Consider the following 24,572-nt stretch of genomic DNA (forward strand, 5'->3'; position numbering starts at 1 on the left):
CCTCCGTTTGCTGGGCTAACTCCTCACCCTACAGCAAGCATGTCAAACTCAAAGGCTAACACGGGCCAAATAAACAAGGCATTTGGCCCTCGGGCTGTGAGTTTGACAAGCTTGCCTATAGGAATCAGCTCCCTCCCTACAGGAAGCTTCCCTGACTCTCCTCCAACTGAGTTTGGGCCCTCTTCTAGCTTCTCATGCCATCGCTTCATCTCTCTATACCCAGACACATTTAGTCATTCATTCATTCATCCATCCAACCAATACTTACTGAGTACTAAATGTCGGCCAAACTTTGTGCCAGGCACTGGGAAGACACCATTGGAGAACAGTAATAGCTAACATTCATATTACTATGTTTTTTTCATTTAATCCTTCCCTAAGGGGGCTATGAAGGAGATACTATATTATTCCATTTTACAGATGCAGAAATGGAGGCCCAGGGAGCTTTATGTAATTTGCCTAAATTCCCATCTCTTAGCCAGAATCTACAGCCAGGCAGTCCATTCCCTTAGCCGCTGCACCATTCTGTCTCCTGCAGAAGACAGACCTGGCCCTAGGTCACTGTCCCCGGGAAAGAGACCAGTAACCAGGCCATTATGGAAGAAGGGGGCCAGAGGAGGCGTTTGAGGCAGTAACACCTTCCCTAAGACCTAAAGGATAACAATGTGTTTTTTAGAACAATCACTGCGGCTACCTGTGTGGGAACAGTGAAAGGGGTGAGATGTAGTCAGATTCTGGCTATATTCTGAGCCAGGGCAAAATGACGGGATTGTTGATGGGTGGGATGTGAGGTGTGGCCTGAGCCCCAGGCAGGGTGATGGGGAAAACTTGGAGGGAAGGGGGGCGACTTGGGGAAAAGGTCATGTGGACTGAAAAGCAGCCACCTGCTAACCCTGACAAGCTCAGGGGAGGCTTGCATGGTGGGCCCTGCAAACTCAGAGACTGTAAGTAACCGCAGAGGATGGTCTGAACATTAAAATGCCTAACTAATAGCAGGTCATGGCGATAGTCACATCCAGCCACATCCGAGGCCTGTAGCTTCCTTGACAAAGGTCAATCTCTACCTTCAGTGAGCCTATTGCCTTTTTTGCATCTAGGATAACACACCTTTGAAATGTCAGAGTAATCTCCTTTTCCAGACCCCTCAGGGCATAACTGCTGCACCAGAGCAGAGACTATTGTTACTCTTGTTCCCCAAATACCATCTCCATGTGCTGTAACTATTATTAGTTATCCTGCACCCACCAATGTAAAAGAAGTTATGTGTCTCTTCCTTTTACTCTTTATCCAATCCCAGAGATTTCCCTGCTCTGCTTCTCCTGCCCCCTTAATCTACCACCCATGGACTTCATGTCACTTCCTTACATTTTCTCCTTTGATTCTGGTGTGCAAAATAAGATGCAAAACTGCCATTCTCGGGAGCATTTTCTCAATTTGTTGAGTTTTTGCTTCCCGGCAATTGTCATCAGTTTGATTCAAATAAACTCAAAAATTCTCTACAGGTTTGGACATTTCTTACATTGATAGTCAGGTTCTTAGGCTGGGAATTCATCCTTCTCATCCCTAGTACCAGCATAATAAATGTCCAACCAAAGCTTGTTGAACAAGAGGATGGATGGATGGATGGATGGATGGATGGATGGATGGATGGACAAAGTTGGGAGGGCTAGGAGGCCAAGGCCAGCTGTTGAGAGGATGGTGGGGGGACACCTACTCCAGCTCCGGGGCCCCTGGCTGGCTCAGGCCCATGCCCACACTTGAGTACCCACACACACCTTCTCCTACCTTCATCCTTGCAGGGGAGGCCCTCAGGACAGCTGGGCCTGGGCTTGTCTGAACTGCCATTCACATTCTTGCCTTGGGACTTGGATGAAAAAAGGAGAAGGCAGGGCATTCTGGCAGGCAGGACTGAGCCGGGCTCATCCTAAAAATACATCTCTGGGCTCTGCTAAGGGCTCTGGGCCTCCACCAAAGCCACCAGGAGTGCCTGTCCTATCCCTGGGCTCTGATCACTGGAACAGAAGCCAACACTTTGGGGTGATGAGAGTGGGACAGGGCAGGAGAGAGGAGGACAACAGTGAGGAGGCGGAGGAGGAGGAGGCAGCGGCACCGGGCTCTAGTTCAACAACGGGAGGCTTCTGGGAGGAGGCAGAAGGCTTGTTTGTTTCCTGCAGGGCAGTTTGAAGCAGGCCTCTAAGTGGGTTTGCAGATAAGGAGATGCTCTGGATGGCATCCCAGAGCTCAGCAGTGTTTGCTGCGTGACTGTGGTGGTGTCATGCTGCCTGGGGCGGGTAGGGCGGGGCGGGTCTGAGGGCTGCCTGAGCTTGGAGTTGCTTCCTGCCTGAGGTGCCAGGTATCATATTGGTCAAGGTGCCCAGGCAGAAAATGGAAGCTAACTTCACTGTGTTTGATCAGAAGTGTACCCTCTCTGCACCCTGATTCTGCTTCCCCGCCACCCTTCCTTTTCTGGGACGGGCATGAAATCTCCAGAAGGAACGTGTCTAGTCTTCTAGGAGAAAGGGGCCTGGAGCACAACATAGGGCTGTGGTTCAGAGCACAGCTCAGGTGCTCTTAACAAGCTGTGTGTTCCTGTGCAAGTTACTCCACCTCTCTGTGCTTCTGTTTCCTCATCTATAAAATGCTGATAATAGCTTCTTTCTCAAAGGCTTGCTGGGGAGAGAATTAAATGAGACAATGCCTGGCACAGAGCAGGCATCTAACAAATGGTATCCTTTGTTCCTCCTCAGACCCCGAGGGAGGTGAGATGACTTCCACAGGGACACTGAGCTTCCATCTGGGGTCGATCAGACCAGGTTTTCCCTCCCACACCCATGTTCTTCCTGCCGCACCTCCATCTCCGTTCAGAAAGAAGACACTTAGAGCTCTAGGAGGCAATCACCATGGAAACCCATCTGTTGCTTCTTTGCTGCTGCTTGTTCCTCCAGCTCGGAGCTGTCTGGGTGTCTCGCTGCAGAATTAACCAGTGCAGGGGCTGGAGGCTGCAGGAGCCTCCGGTGTCTCAGCTCACTTGCTTGAGCACAGATGAGTCCAAACTGTGGTCCCCAGGGGGCATCATCAAACAAGCCCCCAAGGGTCCTGGGTCCCTATGGATTCAGCCCCAGACATTTTATAGGTCCGAGAACTAAGATGCTAATTTGTAGAAAACAGATATCCAAGAGTGATACAAATGATTTCTGGCCAGTAGAGATTATAGGTTATAACCCAACGGTCATAGGTCACGCACTGCAGGGCGTTTGGGGCTGGAATCTGACTAGAGATCTTCCAGTGTTCTCTGTGCTTCTTTGATTATACCCGTCAGTCCTCTGAACTAGCTTTATCATCCTGATAGTTTCCTCATGATTAAGTGAAATAAAACTTTAACTTGTGCTCACGATGCATTTGTATGATAATTTTTAAAAACATTCAGATGAGTATAATTTGGTGACTCACTGAGCCTCATTTTCCTCCTCTGTAAAGTGGGGAATTCAAAGGAGGAGCTGACAAATTTGCCGACCCTGCACCAGGCACGACTGAGTTCCTGAGATCCGCGATTTCATTTAAGCTTCGCAGCAAAACTGCAGGGGCGGGGTGGTGGCGATTCTCCCCATTTTACAGGTGAGGTGAGTGAGGCTCAGAGAGGGGAAGTGATTGCCCCAAAGCTGCACAGCCAGTGAGAAACAAAGTCTGTATTTGAACCACTGCGTCACAGGGGGCTAATTCCTGCTTCTGTGGGGCTGGATGAATGAGAACACAGGTGGGAAGGTGCTTGGCAAGCTAGATAGGTGTGCTCACATGTGAACAGTTATAGACGGCCCAAGGCAACCTCCTAGCCAGCCACATCTAGACCTGGCCCAGGATCTGGGCTCCCCTCCCACGGGAAGCAGACCTCTGCTTCCTGTGGGGTGGGTTTCTGTTGTCTGAGGTGAGTAGGCATCGCTGGTCCAGACCCTCACACACAGGACAGCGTCCCTGCCGGAACCTGCAGAACAGTTTCAGCCCTAGCCATTCCTTTGGGGCCTGAATTGCTGAGACAGGTGTCTGGCGGACAGCAGGCCAAGTAGAGTCCATTTCAAACCCTGGTTTTGAAGTTATTCCGTCTCATCCTCCTGACCGTTTAGCTCCTCCTGAATTAGTTCTCCTCTGAAGGCTCCAGAAGCCATGCCCAGCCTCCTCTAAGTTTCCGGACCTTCCCAAGCAAACCACACGCAGACAACTTCACCTCAGCCCCGGGGGCCCAGGGGCTAATCAGTGGGGCCAGCTGACAAATGTTTACGAGCAGGCAGACAATTATCAGCCTGCTTTCCAAAGCAGAGGCAGGAAGATTTATTTCTCCTCTCCTCCCTCCCTGGAGGTGCCACTTGGCAGAGTAAACACAGCTTTCTGCTGGCTCTTTGAGGAGCTACCCAGCTGAGAGGTGAGAGCTGAGGGGGAGGGATCAGGCTTGGAGGTGGGCTCCCAGGAGGAGGTGCAGGGGGCTCAGTCCCATTTCTCTTGAACTCTGGGCTCCACCTTGGGAGCCTGGCCCCTCATTTAATCCTCAAAACCACCAGAAGTGCTAGGTGCTCTTTTTTTCTTGGGGGTGGGGGGGGGAGCGGCGGGGGGAAGAGAGAGAGATTTGTTGTTCCACTTATTTATGCATTCATTGGTTGCTTCTTGAATCCCCTGACGGGATCAAACCCACAACCTTGGTGTATCAGGATGATCCTCTAACCAACTGAGCTACTAGGCGAGGGGGCAAGGTGCTCTTAACTCTGCTTCCAGATTGGGGAAGGGCCCAGCCGGTGGCTTGGTTCACCAGGAGGTCACAGTCCGATTCTGGTCAGGGCACATGCCGGGTTGTGGGCTTGATCCCCAGTGGGGGGCGTGCAGGAGGCAGCCAATCAATGATTCTCTCTCATCATTAATGTTTCTATCTCACTCTCCCTCTCCTTTACTCTCTGAAATCAATAAATCAATACAAATATATTTTTGTAAAGAACAGATTGGGGAAGGGAGATGCAGAGAGGTGAACTCACACGTCTAGGGTAACCCAGCTAGTGGGTGGTAGACCAAGCCATGGTCTGACATCAGACCTGCCAGACTTTCTACTTTACCTCATGGAAGAAAAGGCTGTTGATCTGTTGAGTATCTACTATGTGCCAGGCACTATGTTGGACACCACTTCTTCCTCTAACCTGGAAGCAGCATTTCCTAGAATCCCTTTCCTATGCCATTAACCTCAGAAGAGTGAGATAGTACAGTCCATAACGGGGGGAGGAAACACAGGAGCGAATCCCAGAAAGAAGAAGAGATGGGCCTCAAGCTGCCACATGTCATCCAACCAGGGTCCTCATCGAGGCCCATGAGGTCCTGTCGGTTTCACCTCCAAACGGCCCCCATGCCTCAGAGCCACTGAAATTATTCATACTAGCCCATCCTAAGCCTGCTCACCCTGCCTCATCCATTCTCACCATGGAAACCACAATAAGGACTCTGGCCCAAGTTACCCCTTGTTTTCTCTGCCCCCTGACCAACCTGGTGCCCCCCCCCACCCCCGTGGCCCCTGCAGCATGGCGTGACTCCTCCTCTTAGGACCTCTGAGTATTGCGAACTGTCTTTTCAATGGCATTTTCTCCTGTGCTCATCATACCTAAATAATAATAAAATCTATATTTTAAAACAAACTCCCCAGTGGTTTCCATCATACGGAATAAAACCCAGGCTTCTTTCCACGGCCTAGAAGGCCCTCCAGGATCTGGCCCCTGCCTGCCTTCCAGACCTTGTCTCCTTCCCTCTCCCCGGCTCCTCCAGCCCCACCGCCTTCTCTCTATTTCTCAGACCCAGCAAAGCAGTTTCCACCTCAGGACCTGGCTGTTCCCTCGCCAAGGCACACGCTTCTCCCAGAGCCCAGTATCGTGGCTCCTTATTCACATCTAGGGCTCAGTTGACATGTCCTCTTCTCTGAGAGGCCTGCTCTGAGCGCTCACCATCCAGGAACAGGAAAAGCCAGCAGCTCTTGGGTGTTTTCCATGTGTCAGGCACCCTTTTGTGGACTTTCCATGTGTTCACTCTTTGAATCCTCACAACAACCCTATGAGGTAGGTATTAGTATTATTATTTCCAGAAACAATAAGAAACTGAGGCTCAGAGAGGTTAAGTGATGTGACCACAGTCCCACAGCTAAGAGGCGGGAGAGCTGGGATGCAAACCCATCAGCTCATTTGCAGTCCACACTCTGAATCACTTCGCCTGATCTCCTGGGCAGAGTAAGTTTAAACTAATTATTCTTTCATTTATTTTTTAAAAATGTTTTCATTGATTTCAGAGAGAGGAAGGGAGAGGGAGAGAGAGAGAAGCATCAATGATGAGAGGGAATCATCGATTGGCTGCCTCCTGCACACCCTCCTATTGGGATTCGAGCCTGAAACCCAGGCATGTGCTCTGACCAGGAATCCAACCTTGACTTTCTGGTTTGACCTACAAACCACCGAGCCACACAGGCTGGGCTAAAATAATTATTATTTTATTACATCGTATTGAACAGAGGCTGGATTCCACCCACCCATTTTCTCTCACCAAATCTGAACTCCTTTATGCAAATCACTCACTGCCCCCTTATCCTCTTACACCATTTTCCTGACTTACTTGGACCCTGAAGGCATTTGTGTTTGCAACCCCTGCTCTGGGTGCCTCTCACACACTCCCTCATTCTTTTAACCCGCTGTGCCAGGTGGAAGGTTACCATGGTGGTCCAGGGGCAGGCTAAATAGCCATCTCAGATGGTGGATAAAGAAAAATTGAATTTATTTAAGGAAAGGGGATGGGGGATGGGATATCCAAAGGGAAGGGCTGCACAGCACCGAGCCAAGGAGATCCTGGGTGGATGATGGCAGCACCCAGGAGCTGAAGTTTCATCCTTATATGCACTCACTGACCGGAAGCTCTTGTCGTCAATGGGTCTAGGGCAGTGGTTCTCAACCTTCTGGCCCTTTAAATACAGTTCCTCGTGTTGTGACCCAACCATAAAATTATTTTCGTTGCTACTTCATAACTGTAATGTTGCTACTGTTATGAATCGTAATGTAAATATCTGATATGCAGGATGGTCTTAGGCGACCCCTGTGAAAGGTCGTTTGACCGCCAAAGGGGTCGTGACCCACAGGTTGAGAACCGCTGGTCTAGGGGCTGAGCTTGGAATGCAGATGGAATTTGGATGTGCAATCAGGTGTCTTTAGGACAGTTTCAGGTCCTCACATGGTCTGATTCCAGGTGTCCAGCAAGTTTTTCCTGGTCTTTGTTCTTCTGTGGCAGGAAGCCCTTAAGGATCGCATTGCCCTATAGTCCTAACCCCAGGCTCTGTGCTAGGCCCACTGAGATGAATCAGATGGCATCTGTGCCCTCAAGGAGCCCATGGCCATGAGGGGAGGCAGACCCGCACACCGTTGTTCCACTGCACTGTGACGTGTGCGATTGTGGGAAATGTCAATGCATGTTAGGGTTTCAGCCAGGAAGGATTTCTCAGAAGAAGTGTCAACTCTGCTGGGTTTGCAAGACTGGACAGAAAGCAGACAGGAAAGATGCCGCACAAACAGAGGCACGGCTGAGTGCTTCACATCTAGGGACTGGCCTGCTCCTTGGGTGGGAAGGAGTGATCTACTGCGAGGAAGCTGATCCAGTCTCAAAGGCCTCCTGGCGTCTGATAAGGTGCAAGTTTTGCACGGAGGCTGAAAGCAGTCTGAGGAGGATTTTAGCTGGGGCTGATGCCGTGTGTCGGGAAGGGTTCTCCCCTCACGGCATCCTCATTTCCCCAAACTACTGAGAACTTGGTACTTGCCAGGCCAGCTCATGTTCTGCAGGCCGGGAGCTTTTCCAGGCATTTGATGGGATTGATGATAACAAGGCTGGGAGCCAGGAAAAGAAGTGTAAGAGTGGGGATTCAGGCCTTCCTTGGCCTCTGGGCCTCCCTGAACTGGCTCGGCCTCCAAGAATCATTTTTTTTTTCTCAAGAATCATTTTTGATGAGAGATTCTGGGAAGCAGGCCATTGCCAAGGCCAAGTAAACTCCTGAAGGAATGGAAGGAGCCCAACAGTAGAAAGAGTAATGGCCTCACCAGTTTTCCCCTCCTCAGTGGGGTGGGCCGGATGTCCTGCCCCGCCCGGTGCAGGAAGCCCCCTCAGCCTGCACTCCTTCCTCTGGGCTCCAAAGTCCCTACTCCTCCCAGCTAGGGCTCTGGCGACTGCCTTGGGGGAGGGGATGTCCCCTCAGTTGTAAAGTTAGACCTGGGGGTGGGGGTGGAGGGTCGGGGGTGGGGGGTAGGGGGAAGTGAATGTTGGAGCAGCCTCAGAGGCTCTCATTCCTATCCTCTTCCTCAGCCAGGCATCAAGGTGTGTAGTGTAGTAGGCAGTTGGACAGACATGAGCACAGCAAGGACGATGGGCCAGGTACAGAAGGTCACCAGGGTGGCAGGCCCCAGGTGCCTAGCAATGGACAACCAATTGTAGGGTGGGACCTCACCCAGGGTGACTTTTCCTCCCCTAGCATATCGCTGGTCACACAGTTTGGACCCCCTGACCTTTCCTCCTTAGAGGTAACATTTTTGCCTCAGTTGTATCTTAGCACCACACCTGTTAGGTCTGATCAAATAATTGATACCCTTTCCCCTGGGAAACTGACCTTTAGATCATTTCACAACCGACATTCCCTTTTGCTTAGGCCACATTCCATTTGCTAAGACCATCATCTTTCCCCTTCCGACTTGCCCAGGATCAGGACCCGCAGAGAAAGCCCGCCTGGAGTCCTTTAAAACTTCTAGCCTGACCAGCCAGAGTGGCTCAGTGGTTGAGCATCAGTCTATGAACCAGGAGGTCACAGTTCAATTCCTGTTCATGTCCGGGTTGCGGGTTTGATCCCTAGTGTGGGTTGTGCAGAAGGCAGCCGATCAATGATTCTCTCTCATCATTGATGTTTCTATCTCTCTCCCCCTCTTCCTCCTCTCTGAAATAAATTAAAAAATACATTAAACAGAAGAAAACCAAAAAAAAAACCCAAACAGCCCTAACCGGTTTGGCTCAGTGGATAGAGCATCGGCCTTCGGACTCAAGGGTCCCAGTTTCGATTCCGGCCAAGGGCATGTACCTTGGTTGCAGACACATACCCAGTTGGGGAGTGTGCAGGAGGCAGCTGATCGATGTTTCTCTCTCATCGATGTTTCTCTCTATCCCTCTCCCTTCCTCTCTGTAAAAAAAAAAAAAAATCAATAAAATATATATTTTTTTAAAAAAAATAAATTAAAAACAAAAACAAAAAAAACCCCAAACAAACAAACCTCTGACTGCCTGGTCCCTGGCTGCTGGCACCATTTTGGGGCTCAGCCCATCTGGTTTTCCAGATGACCTAATGCATTTATAATTGTTTACCACTTTTGGCCTCATGCATTCCTCCTTCAGTGACCCTAACACACCCAGATAAGCAACAAAAGCAGCCACAGCTGATGTCAGGAGGCAGCTGATCGATGTTTCTCTCTCATCGATGTTTCTAACTCTCTATCCCTCTCTCTCTTCCTCTCTGTAAAAAATCAATAAAATATATTTTTAAAAAAGAGAATGGATTGGTTCCTTTCAAGGTGAAGAATGCTTACAGTCTGGTCACCCTGAGGAGGAGGCAAGGTCCACATACGTCCTTGTAGCAATCACTGACCCAGATGTTTGTCTTGGCCTTGAGCTGAGTATAGCAACATGTCAGCAACTTAACAAAAATTCCAAGAACTGAGACATGAAACATGCATAGGCCTCACCTCCTTAATGATCCCCCGACTCCATTTTAACTGACTCTCTTAGCAAGGCTTGTTCTATTTTATTTTCCCCATTGTCAGGAGGAGAAGAGGAAATCCAAAGCTCGTCACTCAAATACCAACTTAAAGTAACTTGGCAACAAGGTAAAGGCCAGAGAGGGATTGCGGCCGACTAGAAGGGGACCTGGGGCCATTGGAAGATGTGATCTGTGGCTGGAAAATCAACCATTTGCTGAACACCCAAAGCATTTGGGTGTTAATCCCAGAAGAGACTAGATTGGAAGGAAATGCAATTGGACTCAAGTATTTTATTTCGCAACAGAAAATAGTTTGGGCCCTAGACAGATCTTCCTAACAGTGACAAATGAGGTAAAGGAAGCTGTGACATCCTTGTTTCTGGGAAGTTTAAAACTCAACCGGCAGATGTCCCCAGCGTGGCCTGGTCTACAGCAAGAGACAGAGAAATGACCTCCAGCTGCCCCTCTCGTGCCTGGGAATCCGGTTAGGCAGTCGTGAGTGTTCTGGACCAGCAGCAGAACACCGATTAATTAGCCAAAGGGAGCCTCTCTCTGCTCTGCACTAAGCTTTTTATGTTCTGCCATCAACCACAGCTTTAATTAAATCCAGGGCTTAATTACCACAGTGCAGTGCTGCCATCACTCTCTCCTGATGACTTTATCTTGGATCCTGGAAGGATGGTGGTGACGACAGTGTATCAGGAGGAGAGATGAGCCTAAAGAAGCCTAAAGCACAGACTCTGAACACTGGTGATTTGAGGGTCCACGGGGTGGGCAGGTGGAAGGATCAGCTGTAGGACCCAGCACCTGACCTCAAGTTGCTCATAATTTATTGCAAAGTTAAAGCTTTCTACCTAGGTCCTAGGAGATGGCACAAGGCAATCTATAATAATAAAAGCGTAACATGCTAATTAGACCAGACAGCCGAACAACCTTCTGGACACAGCTGGGGCTGCTGCCAGGGCCAAGGCAAGCTGTCGCATTGTGGCTGCGAGGGCCAAGCCCCTTGCATGAATTTCGTGCATCGGGCCTCTAGTGTGAAATAAGCCCCCAAATGAGAGGCACACACAAATATCCCAGAAACTGAGAGGGAGGAGAGACCCTTTGGGACTGGAAGGATCAGGGAAGCGTCATGGAAAGTGAGGACCTAGAGGAATTTTCAGGGAAGAACAGGATTATACAAGGCAGCAGGCAGGGCAATGTACCTTGTGGAGGGAAGAGCATGAGTATGGAAGTAACGATGAGAACCTGATAATTCTTGAGAATGACGAGGAGGGAAGTTTAGGTGGGAACAGAGCAGAGCAGAAGAGAAGGGATTCCTGTCAAAGATGAGCATGAGCAACACTTTTGGAGAAGGTGGGCGACAGGTTGGGAAAGGCCTTGAATGCCAGGCTAAGAAGTTGGGACCTCATTCAGTAGGTAGTAGGAAGCCATTGAAAGTTTTTGAGCTGCTTGAATGATCCAAATGTCTTTTTGTTTTAACTTTATTTCTTTTTACAATATTTTTGGAAGTCCATGTTGTTTTTTAAATATGTTTTTATTGGTTTTTAGAGAGAGAGGGATAGAAATATTGATGAGAGAGAAACATCAGCAATTGGCTGCCTCCTGCACACCAACTACTGTGGATTGAGCTCACATGAGCCCTGACCAGGAATTGAACCCGTGACTTCTTGGTTCATGATGTTCAACCATTGAGGCACACTCGCTGGGCTTAACTATTTTTACTATTTTTACAGATGTCCTCTTCCCCCCACCCCCACCAAATTTCTTATGAAAGCTTACAAGAGTCTTGAGGATGTGGTCCTGCCTATTCCTCAGATCTCTCTCTCTCTCCCTCTCTCTCTCTACATTTTATCCCCCGCTTTGTGCTCTAGCGGAGTGTAAACGTTCTTCACACTCCTTGTATTCCTACATTCTATTCCTTCAGTTTTCAACTTTAACCTTTCTAAGATCTCTAAGAAGCCTTGCTGACTTCATTTCCCCTTGGGAAGGTACCACCTTTCAAGGCTCCCACAACCCGCCGAGTTTCCCCCATTCTAGTACATATCACTGCGTTGTAATTATTTGTTGGAATCCTCTGCTGGACTGTGAATTCTTTTGAGGCTGCGGATGCCATATTGCTCACCAGTGTTTCCCTAAGTACCAGCACAGAGCCAGCAGGGTAGGGAGGATGGAGGGGCCGGGGCTCGGGAGGACCCGTGATCTCTCACGTTTCTCTCGTTCCTGGAGAAGGACAATAGAAAGTTACTGCAGTCAACAGGTAAAGGTTGGTAGGAAATGCGCACTTTACCTGAATGATCAGTCTCTTATTCTCACAGGCAACAAAGCTGGGGCGGGGGGAAACGAAACAAGTTCCCACCTCCCTAAAAATAAAGTGAAGCCACGCTATTTCTCGCCACGCCTGGGAATTATTGAAGGAACAATGAGGCTGACGGTTGCTAATAGGACTAAATGCAGAAACCTCCGCTCGAGCCTTGTAACCACGGAGGTGGCTCCTTGACCACCAGGGGGAGGAATTGCATCGCATCGCGGGCCTTGGGCGGTTTCTCCCAACGACAAAGGGCCGCGTAGAACTATGGGAATTGTAGTCCTAGGGTAGAAATGCGCGATCTTGCGCGGTGCACCACGGGAATTATAGTTCGGGAAAGAGAGGCGGGAAATGCTTTTAAGTACCAATGTTGAGTTCTAGAAACTACAACTACCACAGGGCCATGAGCTCCTGGGCAGTTTCTCGGTTCCGTCGAAGTGACCGTCTGGGCTGCTTCTGAGAGGTCAACTTGACTGGGTAAGTTGGAGAGGGGGAAGCTCCGATTCTGAACGGAGGTGTCAGCAGACTTTTTCATATCCCCGCCCGGTATGGTGCTCTTCGTCTCATCCCAGGAACTTCATATTAACGTCTCGTCCTTTCTGGTTCCTATTCCGACGCCTCCAGTAGCCACCCACACCCTTAACTCTCCCACTGTCTTCTCCAGCCGTCACTCCCGGCTGAGGACCCAGCCCCCACAACCCCACCCTGAGCCCCCAGCTTCACCTCTCCGAAACCTGGGCTTCACGCGCCACACCTGTGCGCTTCACTGACCCTCACTTTGCTGTTTCGCATGCTAGTGGGAGAAGGCTCGCCATTGCTTCTCCGTCCGGGGAACGCCCGGCAGGACTGGAAGTCCGCAGACCCGGGTTCCCGTCCAGCCCCGCAGCTCACTCGCGGAGCGACCTCCGGCAAACCAGCCTTCCCTGGGACTCACTTTCTCCATCTACCAAACGGAGATGAATGACAGTTGCGCCCTCACTCTTAGGATGAGGCTGCGTGGTGCAGCCAATGGGCTAGTATGTGTGAAGGTGCTATGTAAACTGTAAAGCCTCCACAGGCGAGGGGGGTTATTTTTATTAGAATTATCAAGGCTCTGGAACAGTCCTATCTTGGCTCCTTGTTTAGCTCTGCCCCCTTGTTGCTCAAGCCTGTCCCCCGAGTGCGCAGGATGGAGTTTCCTCACTTCCTCCAGAGACCAAAGGTCAGGCTAACGAGCTCTGAGTCTCCAGAGAGCTTTCCCTGAAAGGCAGCTCCGAAGAAGTGCTTATCTTGGACTCGGTCCTGAAATAGTTGGAGATGAGCAGTCCACCCAGCTGGCGGAGGGAGGCTTCTGCTCACTGGGAACAGGGCCCCGGCGGGAGATGGACAGCTGCAGCATCGGCCCTATCCCTTCCCTCTCGGTTCTTCTGGGCCTGTTCTGTAGATTGTGGTCTTGGCAGGGCTGTCTCCGGCGGGAAAAGGCTGGGAGGAAAGAATGCATTTTGCCAAAGACTTTAATCCAGAAAAAAATCAGAGACCTTGGTTTGGTATGATAAAAGAGAGACATAGCATTGTTAATTAATTCCTAACATTTTATAAGCACTTAAAATGTACCAGGCCTATGCAATATTAATTTGAAAAAATATTTTTATTGACTTAAGAAGGGAAGGGAAAGGGAGAGAGAGATAGAAGCATCAATGATGAGAGAATTATTGATTGGCTGCCTCCTGCACGCCTCCTGCTGGGGATTGAGCCCGAAACCCGGGCATGTGCCCTTGACTGGAATCGAACCCGGGACCCTTCAGTCCGCAGACCCATGCCCTATCCACTGAGCCAAACTGGCTAGGGCTCAATATCAATTTTTTAATTTAAGTTTTACTATGCCCCCATTTTACATAGAAGGAACTTAGGCTCAAAGCGTTCATGTGGTTATAATGATAGAGCTACCATTTATGGTTATAGTGCCTTCTACATATTATTTACATATATTTAATTTACATATATTATTTAATTTAATCCTCATCTACAACTTCATGAGTAATCATTATTTCTATCATGTGGTTAAATTATCAGAGGCCTAGAATTTAAGGAACTTGCTCAAGATTACACAGCCAATTAAGTGGCAGAGGTGGAATTCAAACTTCACCAAAGCCTTTCTTTCCTCACTATAACATATAGCCTTACTTTTAGATAAAAAGAGATTAAAAAATTGAGAGGGTTTAAAACAAAGCCTCACAGAGGGACATTTTTTTGGGGTCCCTAATAGATGGAGAAAGCATGGAGATAGGTGTTTTGGCCTGAAAAGAAACTACAAAACAGTCTTTACCTCTGTAGTATATCTGAAGAGATAAGGCATAAGTATGTAAAAAATTTAAATAGCATTTTATTTGGATAAATGAATTATTGAAGCCTGTTATTACAGGGCACCTTACCTTTAAGCCTAGTGACTAGCAAGGTATATGTTTCTGGGGGCTATGGGAATTAAACCCAGTGAAATCATAGTAATCATTTTCATTAATTTGAAAATGAACTGGAACACTCAGAAATGGTGGCAGGACACGTGTCTGAATAAAGAAAAATCCCGGTGTACCAACTGAACCAGAGGTTCTCGAAACCTTGCTAATCAGAAACACTCGGAAAGCTTTTAAAAATTACTTGACTTCTGGGAATGGGGGCCCTAAAATCTCTGTATTTGAAGAGCGGTTCCCAGATGATTGTGATGATAGGTTCAGGAACCTCTGATCTAGATTCTACTTGGGCCACTTGCAGGCAAGTCACTGCTAGAAAACTGCTAGAATAAGTACTAATGTAAGAACTGTCATAAGGCAGCCTGTGATTGGTTACCAGGGGGGCTGCAGACAGTGCCTAGACTTGAGAGGAGAGAAGGTGGTAAGGACTTGGGGAAGCTTCAGAGAAGACCAGGGATTTCATGGGCCTTGATGAATGGGGTAGGTTTGAAAGGGCAGAGAGTCTTCTAGGCACCACCATGAATTGTTTAGATAAAGTGAGCAAAAGAAGATAGAGACACCTGGGCTGGTTTCCTTGGAAAATTCTGTAGCAATTACTAGAAATGACTGGATGCTCTTTGTGGATGTTTCTTAGGCAAAATTTGCAAGTCAGATTGGATTTTTCCATCTCTCCATTCTACTTGGGCATTAGTCAGTGTGAGCCCAGAGAATACAGAATCATTTTTATGTTAGTTTCACCGTGCCCAGTTAGCTTCTTTATTTTTTTAAACTGTTTTTATTGATTTTTTAGAGAGAGAGGAAGGGAGAGGGATAGAGAGATATAAACATCAATGAGAGAGAAACATCATCGATCACCTGCCTCCTGCATGCCCACTATAGGGACTTGAGCCTGCAACCTGGGTATGTGCCCTGACCAGGATTCGAACCAGTGACCTCTTGTTCCTGGATTAATGCTCAACTGCTGAGCTATACTGGCCCGGCTAGTTTTTTATTTCCAAACTTAATTTAGTTGATAACCTTCCCCAGAACTTTCCAGGAACCCCAAAGGATTCTACCCTCCTGGTTAGCTGCTTGTAAGTCCACTCATTCTGATTCCAATCCCAAGCACTGTTCTCTGTGGGGTAAGACCAAAATCTCTTCCCATAAGAAGCTGCTATCATTCTACTTAATCCTGAAACCTGACTCATAGTTGGCTCTTTCTTCTCCCTTGACTCCCCAAATCCACTCAGTTGCCAATGCTTATTTCCACTTTTCAGTCAATCAATAGATATTTCCTGGATACTTTCTAAGAGCCAAGTAATACACTAGGTACTTTAAATGCATTATTTCATTTATCCCCATAGCAACCCTATGAAGGTGGGTAGTATTCTCATTGTACAGATGGGGAATCGGGCTTAGAGAGATCGGATAAACTTGCCCAAGGTAAGAAAGCTAGGCAGCAAAAGAGCTAGGGCTCAAACTTGGGTTTTTCAGACTTCATCTCATATCTACGTCCTCATTTCCGGAGCTGATTCCAACTCCTTAATCTTGAGGGACTGCTACCCTCCAGATCTGATCACACCATCCATTTCTCACCTGGCATCCTTTCCTCATTCCTCATTTCTCCTGTGCATTCTTACCTCTGTGCCTCTGCTCACACTTTTTTCTACCTGAAAGTCAACTTTTTCCACCATCCTCCTCCACTCCCGAGCTAAAGGAGCTCTCTTTCTGAGAACTCCTGCACTGTCTTATCTGACCCTCTTTTATGGCAGTTAGAACTTTCTGCTGCTTCATTGTCGTGTGGGTGACATGTGTCTTGTGCCCTGTGTAGGTCTTCCTCTTGTATGCCGTCAACAACAAGGGGAAAGGTCATGTCTGAGACCAGCACACTAAGCAGCACACATTCAATTTCACTGGCTACATAGTCCACTGATTGCATCAGTCATTTCTGAAATAGGTAGCCATAGTCCATTCCTGCACGCGCCCCATCTGGCCTGGGGATCAAACCTGCAACCCAGGTACAAGCCCTTAGCTCAGCTTCTTAAAAAGAATTGGGTTTACTTTTAAATTGGCTTCAGAGAAAGGAAGTCTATAGTAGAAAAGAAATCATTTATTACCTTCCAAAGTTAAAAAGATTGACACTAGGATTATTGGTTGTTTGGGGTTTTCCACTGGACCAGACAGTTGGCAGTCAGATCTATGTGTGATAATAGTTCTGCTTGTGACCTTGAGCTGCTCACTTAACCAAGTAGGACCTTGATTTCTTCATCAGGAAAGCACGTGTAGGTTACTGGGCCGGTGGGGAGGTGGGGGAGGGCGAAGATGATTGTGGGGAGGATTGATGAAAATTATCTCTAAGGTTGTTTCTCCTTCTCCTTCTTCTTCTTCTTCTCCTCCTCCTCCTCCTCCTCCTCCTCCTCCCCCTCCCCTCCCTCTCCTCCTCCTTCTTCTTCTCTTCTTCTTCTTCTTTTTCTTCTCCTCCTCCTCCTCCTCCTCCTCCTCCTCCTCTTCTTCTTCTCCTCCTCCTCCTCCTCCTCCTCCTCCTCTTCTTCTTCTCCTCCTCCTCCTCCCCCTCCTCCCCCTCCCCCTCCTCCTCCTTCTTCTTCTGCTCTTCTTCTTCTTTTTCTTCTTCTCCTCCTCCTTCTCTTCCTCCCCCTCCTCCTCACCCAAGGAAATTTTTTTCATTGACTTTTTAAAAAATATAATTTTTATTGATTTCAGAGAAGAAGGGAAAGGGAGAGAGAGATAGAAATATCAGTGATGAGAATTATTAATCGGCTGCCTCCTGCATACCACCTACTGGGGATCGAGAGCCCGCAACCCAGGCATGTGCCCTTGACCGGAATTGAACCCGAGACCCTTCAATCCCCAGGCTGACGCTCTATCCACTGAGCAAAACTGGATAGGGCTCCATTGACTTTTAGAGAGAGTGGATGAGAAGGAGGGAGTGGGCGGGGGGAGAGAGAGAGCGAGAGAGAGAAACAGAAACATTGATGTAAGAGAGACATTGATTGGTTGCCCCCTGCACGCACCCAATCTGGCCTAGGGATCAAACCTGCAACCCAGGTACATGCCCTTGACTTGGAATTGAACCCATGATCCTTTGGTGCATGGGCCAGCACTCTAACCACTAAGCAATACCTGCCAGGGCTAAGGTCTCTTATTGCTTTGACTTGAACTTTCTTTTCTTCTTCTTTTTTTTTTATGACTTGAACTTTCTGATCCACCTCAGAGCATCTTTAAAAAAGCAGAGTAATGTAATGATTAAAAATGTGGGCTTAGGGCCCGGCTGGTGTTGCTCAGTGGATGAGCATCGACCTATGAACCAGGAGGTCACGGTTAGATTCCTAGTCAGGGCACTTGCCTGGGTTACAGTGTGGAGCGTGCAGGAGGCAGCCAATCAATGATTCTCTCTCATCATTGATGTTTCTCTTTCTCTTTCCCTCCCTCTCTGAAATTAATAAAAATATATAATAAACAAACAAATAAGTAAAATAAAAAGATGTGGGCTGAGGACTGGACTCAGTGTATCAGTTTAAATGTGTGTGTTTTTAATTGATATCAGAGAGAGGAAGGGAGAGGGAGAGGGAGAGAGAATCATCGATCACCTGCCTCCTGCACACCCCCTACTGGGGTTAGAGCCCAAAACCTAGGCATGTGCCCTGACTAGGAATCCAAGCATGACCTTCTGGTTCATGGGTTGATGCTCGACCACTGTGCCACAGTGGCTGGGTGTCAGTGTATCAGTTTAGATGCTTTTGGTTCAAGCAATAGAAATCTAAACTCAGTTGGTTTAAACAAAAAAGGGGATTTATTTATTTATGTAACTGGAAAGTCTAGGATTGGGTCAGGCTTCAGGTGTAGTCAAATCCAGAGATTCTTAATGCTTGCACAAATGTGACCATTTCTCTGATTCTCTTAGCTCTGCCATCCTCTACAGGTAGCTTCATCCTCAACGTAGCAAAGTGGCTGCAACACACAGTTCAAGGCTTTCATATCTGCACATCACTCTAGTTCAAAACAAGGACTTTCCCACCTTTCACCATCAAACCAAAGTCCTGGGCTTCACTCTGATTGGCTCAACTTATGTGACCCGGGGATACCAGGGCTGATTGGCTCAGGTCAATGAAGACCCAACTCTAGAGGTTAGGGATAGGTCAGAATGGATATTGAGAGTGTGACGATCCTCTCCACAGTGACAGCCATATTACCCATGATCAGATTCTGGTTTTGCTAACTGTATGTTCTTAGATAGATTACCAACTTTATCATGCATCATTTTTTTCATCTGTAAGATGAGATAACAGTATCTCAGAGGATTGTTGAAAGGATTCAATTAAATAATTCATGTAAAGCATTTAGTGTAGCTCCTGGCACAAAGTATAATGATGACGGTGCTGGTGGTGATGAGATTGAAGAGGGACAGGGAGCAATAGCATTGGCCCCGATGCAGAAGCAGCCAAGTTATAGGAATGTCTTCTAGGCAGAAGCGTGTGCAGCTGCCACATTGAAGGCTCCCGGTTGAACTACTGCCCCCACCGTACTCTTTCCTATTTCTGCCCCATTTTGCTCTTTTTTTATGTCCTGTCTAGAAATGCTTTTCTTTTTCTTCCCTGCCTCTAGTCTTCCTTATGTTTCAAGGCCCAGCATAAGTGCCACCTTTATAGCCAATAGTTTAGGTCAGTGATTCTGTAAATATACAGTTGGCCCTTGAACAATGTGGGGGTGGGGGTGGGGGCTGGGGTAGGGCTACCAACCTCTCATGTAGTCAGAATTCATGCACAGCTTTTGACTCCCTCAAACTCAATTACTGTTGTGCCTCAGTATCTGCAGGGGATTGGTTCCAGGAGCCTAGCCCCTTCCCCACGGACACCAAGATCTGCAGATGCTCAAGTCTCTTATATAAAACTAGAGGTCCGGTGCACAAAAATTTGTGCACTGGGGGGCGGGTGGGGAAGAAGGGGTCCCTCAGCCCATCCTGTGCCCTCTCGCAGTCTGGGACCCCTCGGGAGATAATGACCTGCTGGCTTAGGCCTGCTCCCGGGTGGCAGAGGGCAGGCCCAATCCCTAGGTGCAGCCCCTGGTCGGGCTCAGAGCAGGGCCGATTGGGGAGTTGGGGCGCTGCCCCCTGTCATGCACAGAGCAGGGCGGATCGGGAGGTTGCGATGCCACTCCTAGTCACGCTCAGGGTACGGCCGATTGGGGGGTTGGGCACCGCCCCCTGTCACACTCAAGGCAGGGTCGATAGGGAAGTTGCAGTGCCACCCCCTGTCACGCACAGAGCAGGGCCGATCAGGGGGTTGGGGCGCTGCCCCCTGTCATGCACAGAGCAGGGCCCATCAGTGGGGTTGGGGCTCCGTACCCTGTCACACACAGAGCAGGGCCGATCAGGGGGTTGAGGAGCTCCCCACTGTCACGCACAGAGCAGGGCCCATCAGGGGGTTGGGGAGCTCCCCGCTGTCACACACAGAGCAGGGCCCATCAGGGGGTTGAGGAGCTCCCCCCTGTCACTCCCAGAGTAGGGCCAATAGGGGAGTTGGGGCACCACCCCCTGTCACCCACAGAGCAGGGCCGATCAGGGGGTTGGGGCGCTGCACCCTGTCACACACAGAGCCGCAGGGCGATCAGGGGGTTGGGGAGCTCCCCCCTATCAGGCACAGAGCAGGGCTGATCAGGGGGTTGGGGCGCCTTCCCCTGTCACGAACAGAGCAGGGCGGATAGGGAGGTTGTGGCCCCGCCCCCTGTCACACACAGAGCCGCAGGGCGATCAGGGGGTTTGGGCGCTGCCCCCTGTCACGCTGATCCCAGTGCCGGGAGGCCTCGCTGCTCCGCTGATCCCGGTGCTGGGAGGCATATTACCCTTTTACTATGTAGAATAGAGGCCTGGTGCACGGGTGGGGGCCGGCTGGTTTGCCCTGAAGGGTGTCCTGGATCAGGGTGGGGGTCCCCACTGGGGTGCCTGGCCAGTCTGGCTGAGGGGCTGAGGGCCGTTTTCAGGCTGGCAGGTGACTGAAGCTCCCAACCGCTCCTTTTTTTCTTTTTCTTTTTTTATTCTGGGCCAGCTTTAGCTCTGAGGCCTCGGCTCTGGCCTTTGTTTACCTTCTGTATTTGATACAATGTTGTGGTCTGGCTGGCTGAAGCCCGGCTGACAAAAGCCGGTTTCTGGGGTTTTGTTTAGCTTCTATATTTGCAACATATTGCTTAGAGTTGCAGCTGAGAGGCCGGCAAGTCACGCGGGGAACGTTGGAGTCCGCCGTCACTGGAGCAAGCAAGCCTCCCTGTTCGCTTCAGTGCATGGCTGCCGGACGCCATCTTAGCTGGCAGTTAATTTGCATATCACCCTGATTAGCCAATGGGAAGGGTAGCGGATGTACGGCTAATTACCATGTTTCTCTTTTATTAGATAGGATGTGTAAAACAATGCACACAGTCAGCCCTCCCATCTGCAGATTCCCAAGCACAGATAGAAAATGTTGTGTTTGATCTGTGGTTGGTTAAATCTGAGGATGCAAAACCCAGAGAAATGGAGGGTCAACTGTATATTTATTGGGAAAAAAAAATCCAGGTATAAGCGGACCTGTGTGGTTCAAACCCATGTTGTTCGAGGATCAGTAAGGGTTAAGAGCTCAGGTCTGGATTAGACAGACCTGTGTTTTGCCACCTGTAAGCAGTGTGGCTTGGGCATGTTGTTCAACTTCTCTGCCTTATTTTCCTCATCCCTAAAACAGGGTCTTGGTAATTAAGTACCTTCTTCAGACGTTTGTTGAGAATGAAATGATGTAGTATATGTAAAGATCTTAGTTCAATGCTGACACAGTAAATAATATGTCTAAGTGGTTATTATTCTTTGCCTCATGAGGACAAGGTTTGTGTTAAATTCTCTACAGCAATTGCGTCTCCTTACCGCCCCCTCACCCATCAACAACAACAACAAAATCTTGGCAAAGGCAGTGTAGCAAAGAGATGATGTGAAAGATGGAAAGAGCCACACTGGCAGGGAGATGGGGTGATAAGGAGGGGTGGTCAGGGGTGGCAGACGACACACATAAGCAACAGGAAGCTAAGAGGGAACCAGCGAGAGCTTGTTCTGTGTTCCACTCTCCAGCATCAAGGTCAGCCCTGCCCGAGCCGTTCGATTCGACTGGAGACGAGATGGGGGTCAACCAGTCCGTGGGCTTTCCGCCTGTCACAGGACCCCACCTGGTGGGCTGCGGGGATGTGATGGAGGGCCAGGGTCCCCAGGTAAGTGTCTGCAGCTCCATCCCGGGCACCTACACTGCTTCTGCCTGCAGTGTGACTTATCGATAGCCAGGCTGATGGGGAGGAAACTGAGCTAGAGCTGGTCTGGATCCGGTTATAGAGCCCCCAGGTCTGTCCTCCCGGCATTTTTCTTACTCCTTTCAATGAGGCACCTCTCAGAGATGGTGGGTTCTTTGCCCAGCTAGGAAGCGAGGGGGCTCTGGCTTCAACGGCAGCTTTCAGATCCTTCTCCCCGTCTTGAGAGCAGATGCCTAATCCTGGAAAGGTTTCTGATCTCCTACTAATCGGAGTGTCTGACAGGAGAGCAGTGGACCATTTGCCATTGGCCTGTGACTCCCAACCTGGATGGGAAGACAGTCTCCTTTTCCTCCTCTCCTGCCTTTGTTTATTTTCCCTGCTGCTTTGGTTCCAGACTTTTCCTCCAAGAGCTCCTATCCTTCTCTGCTGGCCTAGGACTCCCCTCTCTTGTGAGAGGCACACACTTCCTGGTGACCTCTCACTGCTGTGTAAGAGGAGTGTGCTTCCCGAGGGCCCGCCTGGAGGTGGCCCAGCAATGCCACCCCATTCAGCATGGGCTAATTTCTCACCCGGGGTTCCTCCAGGCCTGGGCTCAGGGCCAGATTTAAATCTTTCCATGTCCCAAGCACTGAAAACATTTTGGTGCCCCCAGATGTAATTCAAAATACAGTTGGCTATTTGAAATAACATAAGCCTTATGTGCATTCTAAAAATAAAATTGCTTCTTTCTGGATTTTCTGAATGCAAAATTCAGGTATGTGAATTGAAGCTCAAGTTTTCCCATTTTGGTGCTTTGCTCTTGCCCCAGACACCTGCTGAGTGTGTTTGTTGGGAAATCTAGCAGTGCTTGGGCCTCTAGCTGTGAGCAGCTGCTCTCTTCTTCCCTGCAGGGGAGCTTCTTCCGACTCTTCTACCCCTGCCAGGAGTCAGAGGAGACCATGGAGCAGCCCCTGTGGATTCCCCGCTACGAGTACTGCGCTGGCCTGGCCGATTACCTGCAGTTTAATAAGCGCTGGGGGGGTTTGCTCTTCAACATGGCTGTGGGTAAGAGTTGGCCTCACCCCTCGATGCTTTCCCAGCTTCTTGGTTAGGTTCCTAGGAAATCGCCAGGAAGACACAGTACCTTACAGCTTGCTTTGTCCAGCGCTTTTGTAGCGGGACATCCATTAGCCAGCATGGTGTGGAGAGCTGGAGGAGGATTATATAATAAGAGCTTTTATTATAGAGTTAGGTTGTCCTGGATTCGAGTCTAGATGTTATCATTTACTAGCTGTAGGGCTTGGGCAAGTTATGTAACCTGCCTGAATCTGCCTTTGCAGGTTCTAGTCTGGGGTGTATGTAAAGCCTCTAGTGCAGGGGCTGGGACAGAATGTGTTCCATAAATGGTGGCTATTACTCACTTACTTGGCATGTAATTCCCACCCTGCCAGCTGTGTAGATCAGAGAAACATGCCTAACTGCCAGAGAGCGTACTGGCTCCCGCAGTTCCCCCTCCAGCTCTCTTCTCGGGAGGGTCACACTGAATTATCCACTTCCCCCAGTGACCCCACCATGAGGAACTCTACCCACTGTCTTGGCATCTCAGGGATTTACCCCCCTTTCTTCCCATTTGGATTTATCTTCCCGTTTCCTATTGTGTTCATGCTGTCCAGGGAACACAGAAAAGGTGATTGGTTACCCTGGGCTACTCAGGGGTACATGACCATCCTCCAGAAAGGAGGGACATGTGCTCCCACACATGCCTATGCCCAGGCTGCCCTTGGGATGACAGCTTTGGGGCAGCCAGAGATTCTATAGCCCGTGTCTCTGCTAGGATCTTGTCGCCTGCCTGTTAGCTGGAATGGCCCCTTTAAGACAAAGGACTCTGGATACCCTTTGATCATCTTCTCCCATGGCCTGGGAGCCTTCAGGTAAGAGCTCTTTTCCCTTAGACCTTGTCATGTTCCTTGCCTGGTGACAGCTGTTGAGACTTATTCTCAAAGGGCAGAGAAACAGACATTTCCATCTGCCTGCTGTCTTACCTGCCATCTGCCTCATTCCCCGGCCTGGGCTCCACCTTCTCTCGAAGGCCTTGCCCAGGCTCCTTTCACCTGGTGGAGCCTTTCAGCGGGCTCCACACCCTTCGCCTCTCATGTTCCAGCATTTATATAAGTTAATACTTCTGGTTTTCTTCCAACATAACAGCACAGAACTATTAGAAGGAGTTTGAGCTTTATAGTCAGATAGTCATTTATTCCACAGATGTTGAAGGATGACTGCACTGAATGAGAGGGGCTCACTTCCTGCCCTCCGGGAGCTCTCAGCCTCCCCTTCAAGTCGCAGCCAGACCAGCTGTGCTCTGTGTGAGCTTGGGCAGCTGTAGAACTCCGAGCCTAGGTTTCTTCACCTGTCAAATGGGGACAGACGCTGCTCCCACAGGGCGGTCTGTGCGGATTCAGTTGGACTGACCAGTAGGAGCACACACACAATTCTCTTCGTTTCTAGCGGGAGGAGCATGGGCTGGTGAACTGTAGGGTCCCTGTTACCAGACTTCAGAGACTCTTTAGTGTTTGTAAGCTCCATGAAGACAGAGACCATGCCTGTCTTCTCTCTCTCCCAGTGCCTAGGGCAGTACCTGGACAGTAGTTGTTTCCCAGTAAATATTTATTGAATGAATACAACAGCTATGTTTTTCTAGGTTCTCATTCATTCAGAAAATATCTGTTGAGCACCTGCTCTGTGCTAGCCTCTTGGCCTGAGAGGAAGGTGAGACATACAGAATAAAAAGGAATTC

General features: G+C 49.2%; 1 protein-coding gene across 7 annotated transcripts in view; it reads left to right on the top strand.

Annotated features, from left to right (window-relative positions):
* The first annotated feature begins 12,491 nt into the window (after positions 1–12,491).
* The window catches only part of PAFAH2 (platelet activating factor acetylhydrolase 2), a 54,448-nt gene continuing 42,367 nt past the window's right edge, over positions 12,492–24,572 (top strand). For all 7 annotated transcript variants that reach the window (XR_002826088.1, XR_002826086.1, XR_002826084.1 and 4 more), the window contains exons 1-4: positions 12,492–12,572; positions 21,627–21,763; positions 22,690–22,843; positions 23,613–23,709. Coding sequence is in view for 2 of the 7 variants with exons in the window: in XM_006101967.3 (XP_006102029.1) it covers positions 21,674–21,763; positions 22,690–22,843; positions 23,613–23,709 (341 nt within the window). In the remaining 5 variants the exon portion in view is untranslated. The remainder of the gene's footprint in view (positions 12,573–21,626; positions 21,764–22,689; positions 22,844–23,612; positions 23,710–24,572) is intronic.

This window comes from Myotis lucifugus, unplaced genomic scaffold (assembly GCF_000147115.1).
Source record: "Myotis lucifugus unplaced genomic scaffold, Myoluc2.0 scaffold_389, whole genome shotgun sequence".
In the NCBI taxonomy this organism is placed as follows: Eukaryota; Metazoa; Chordata; class Mammalia; order Chiroptera; family Vespertilionidae; genus Myotis; species Myotis lucifugus.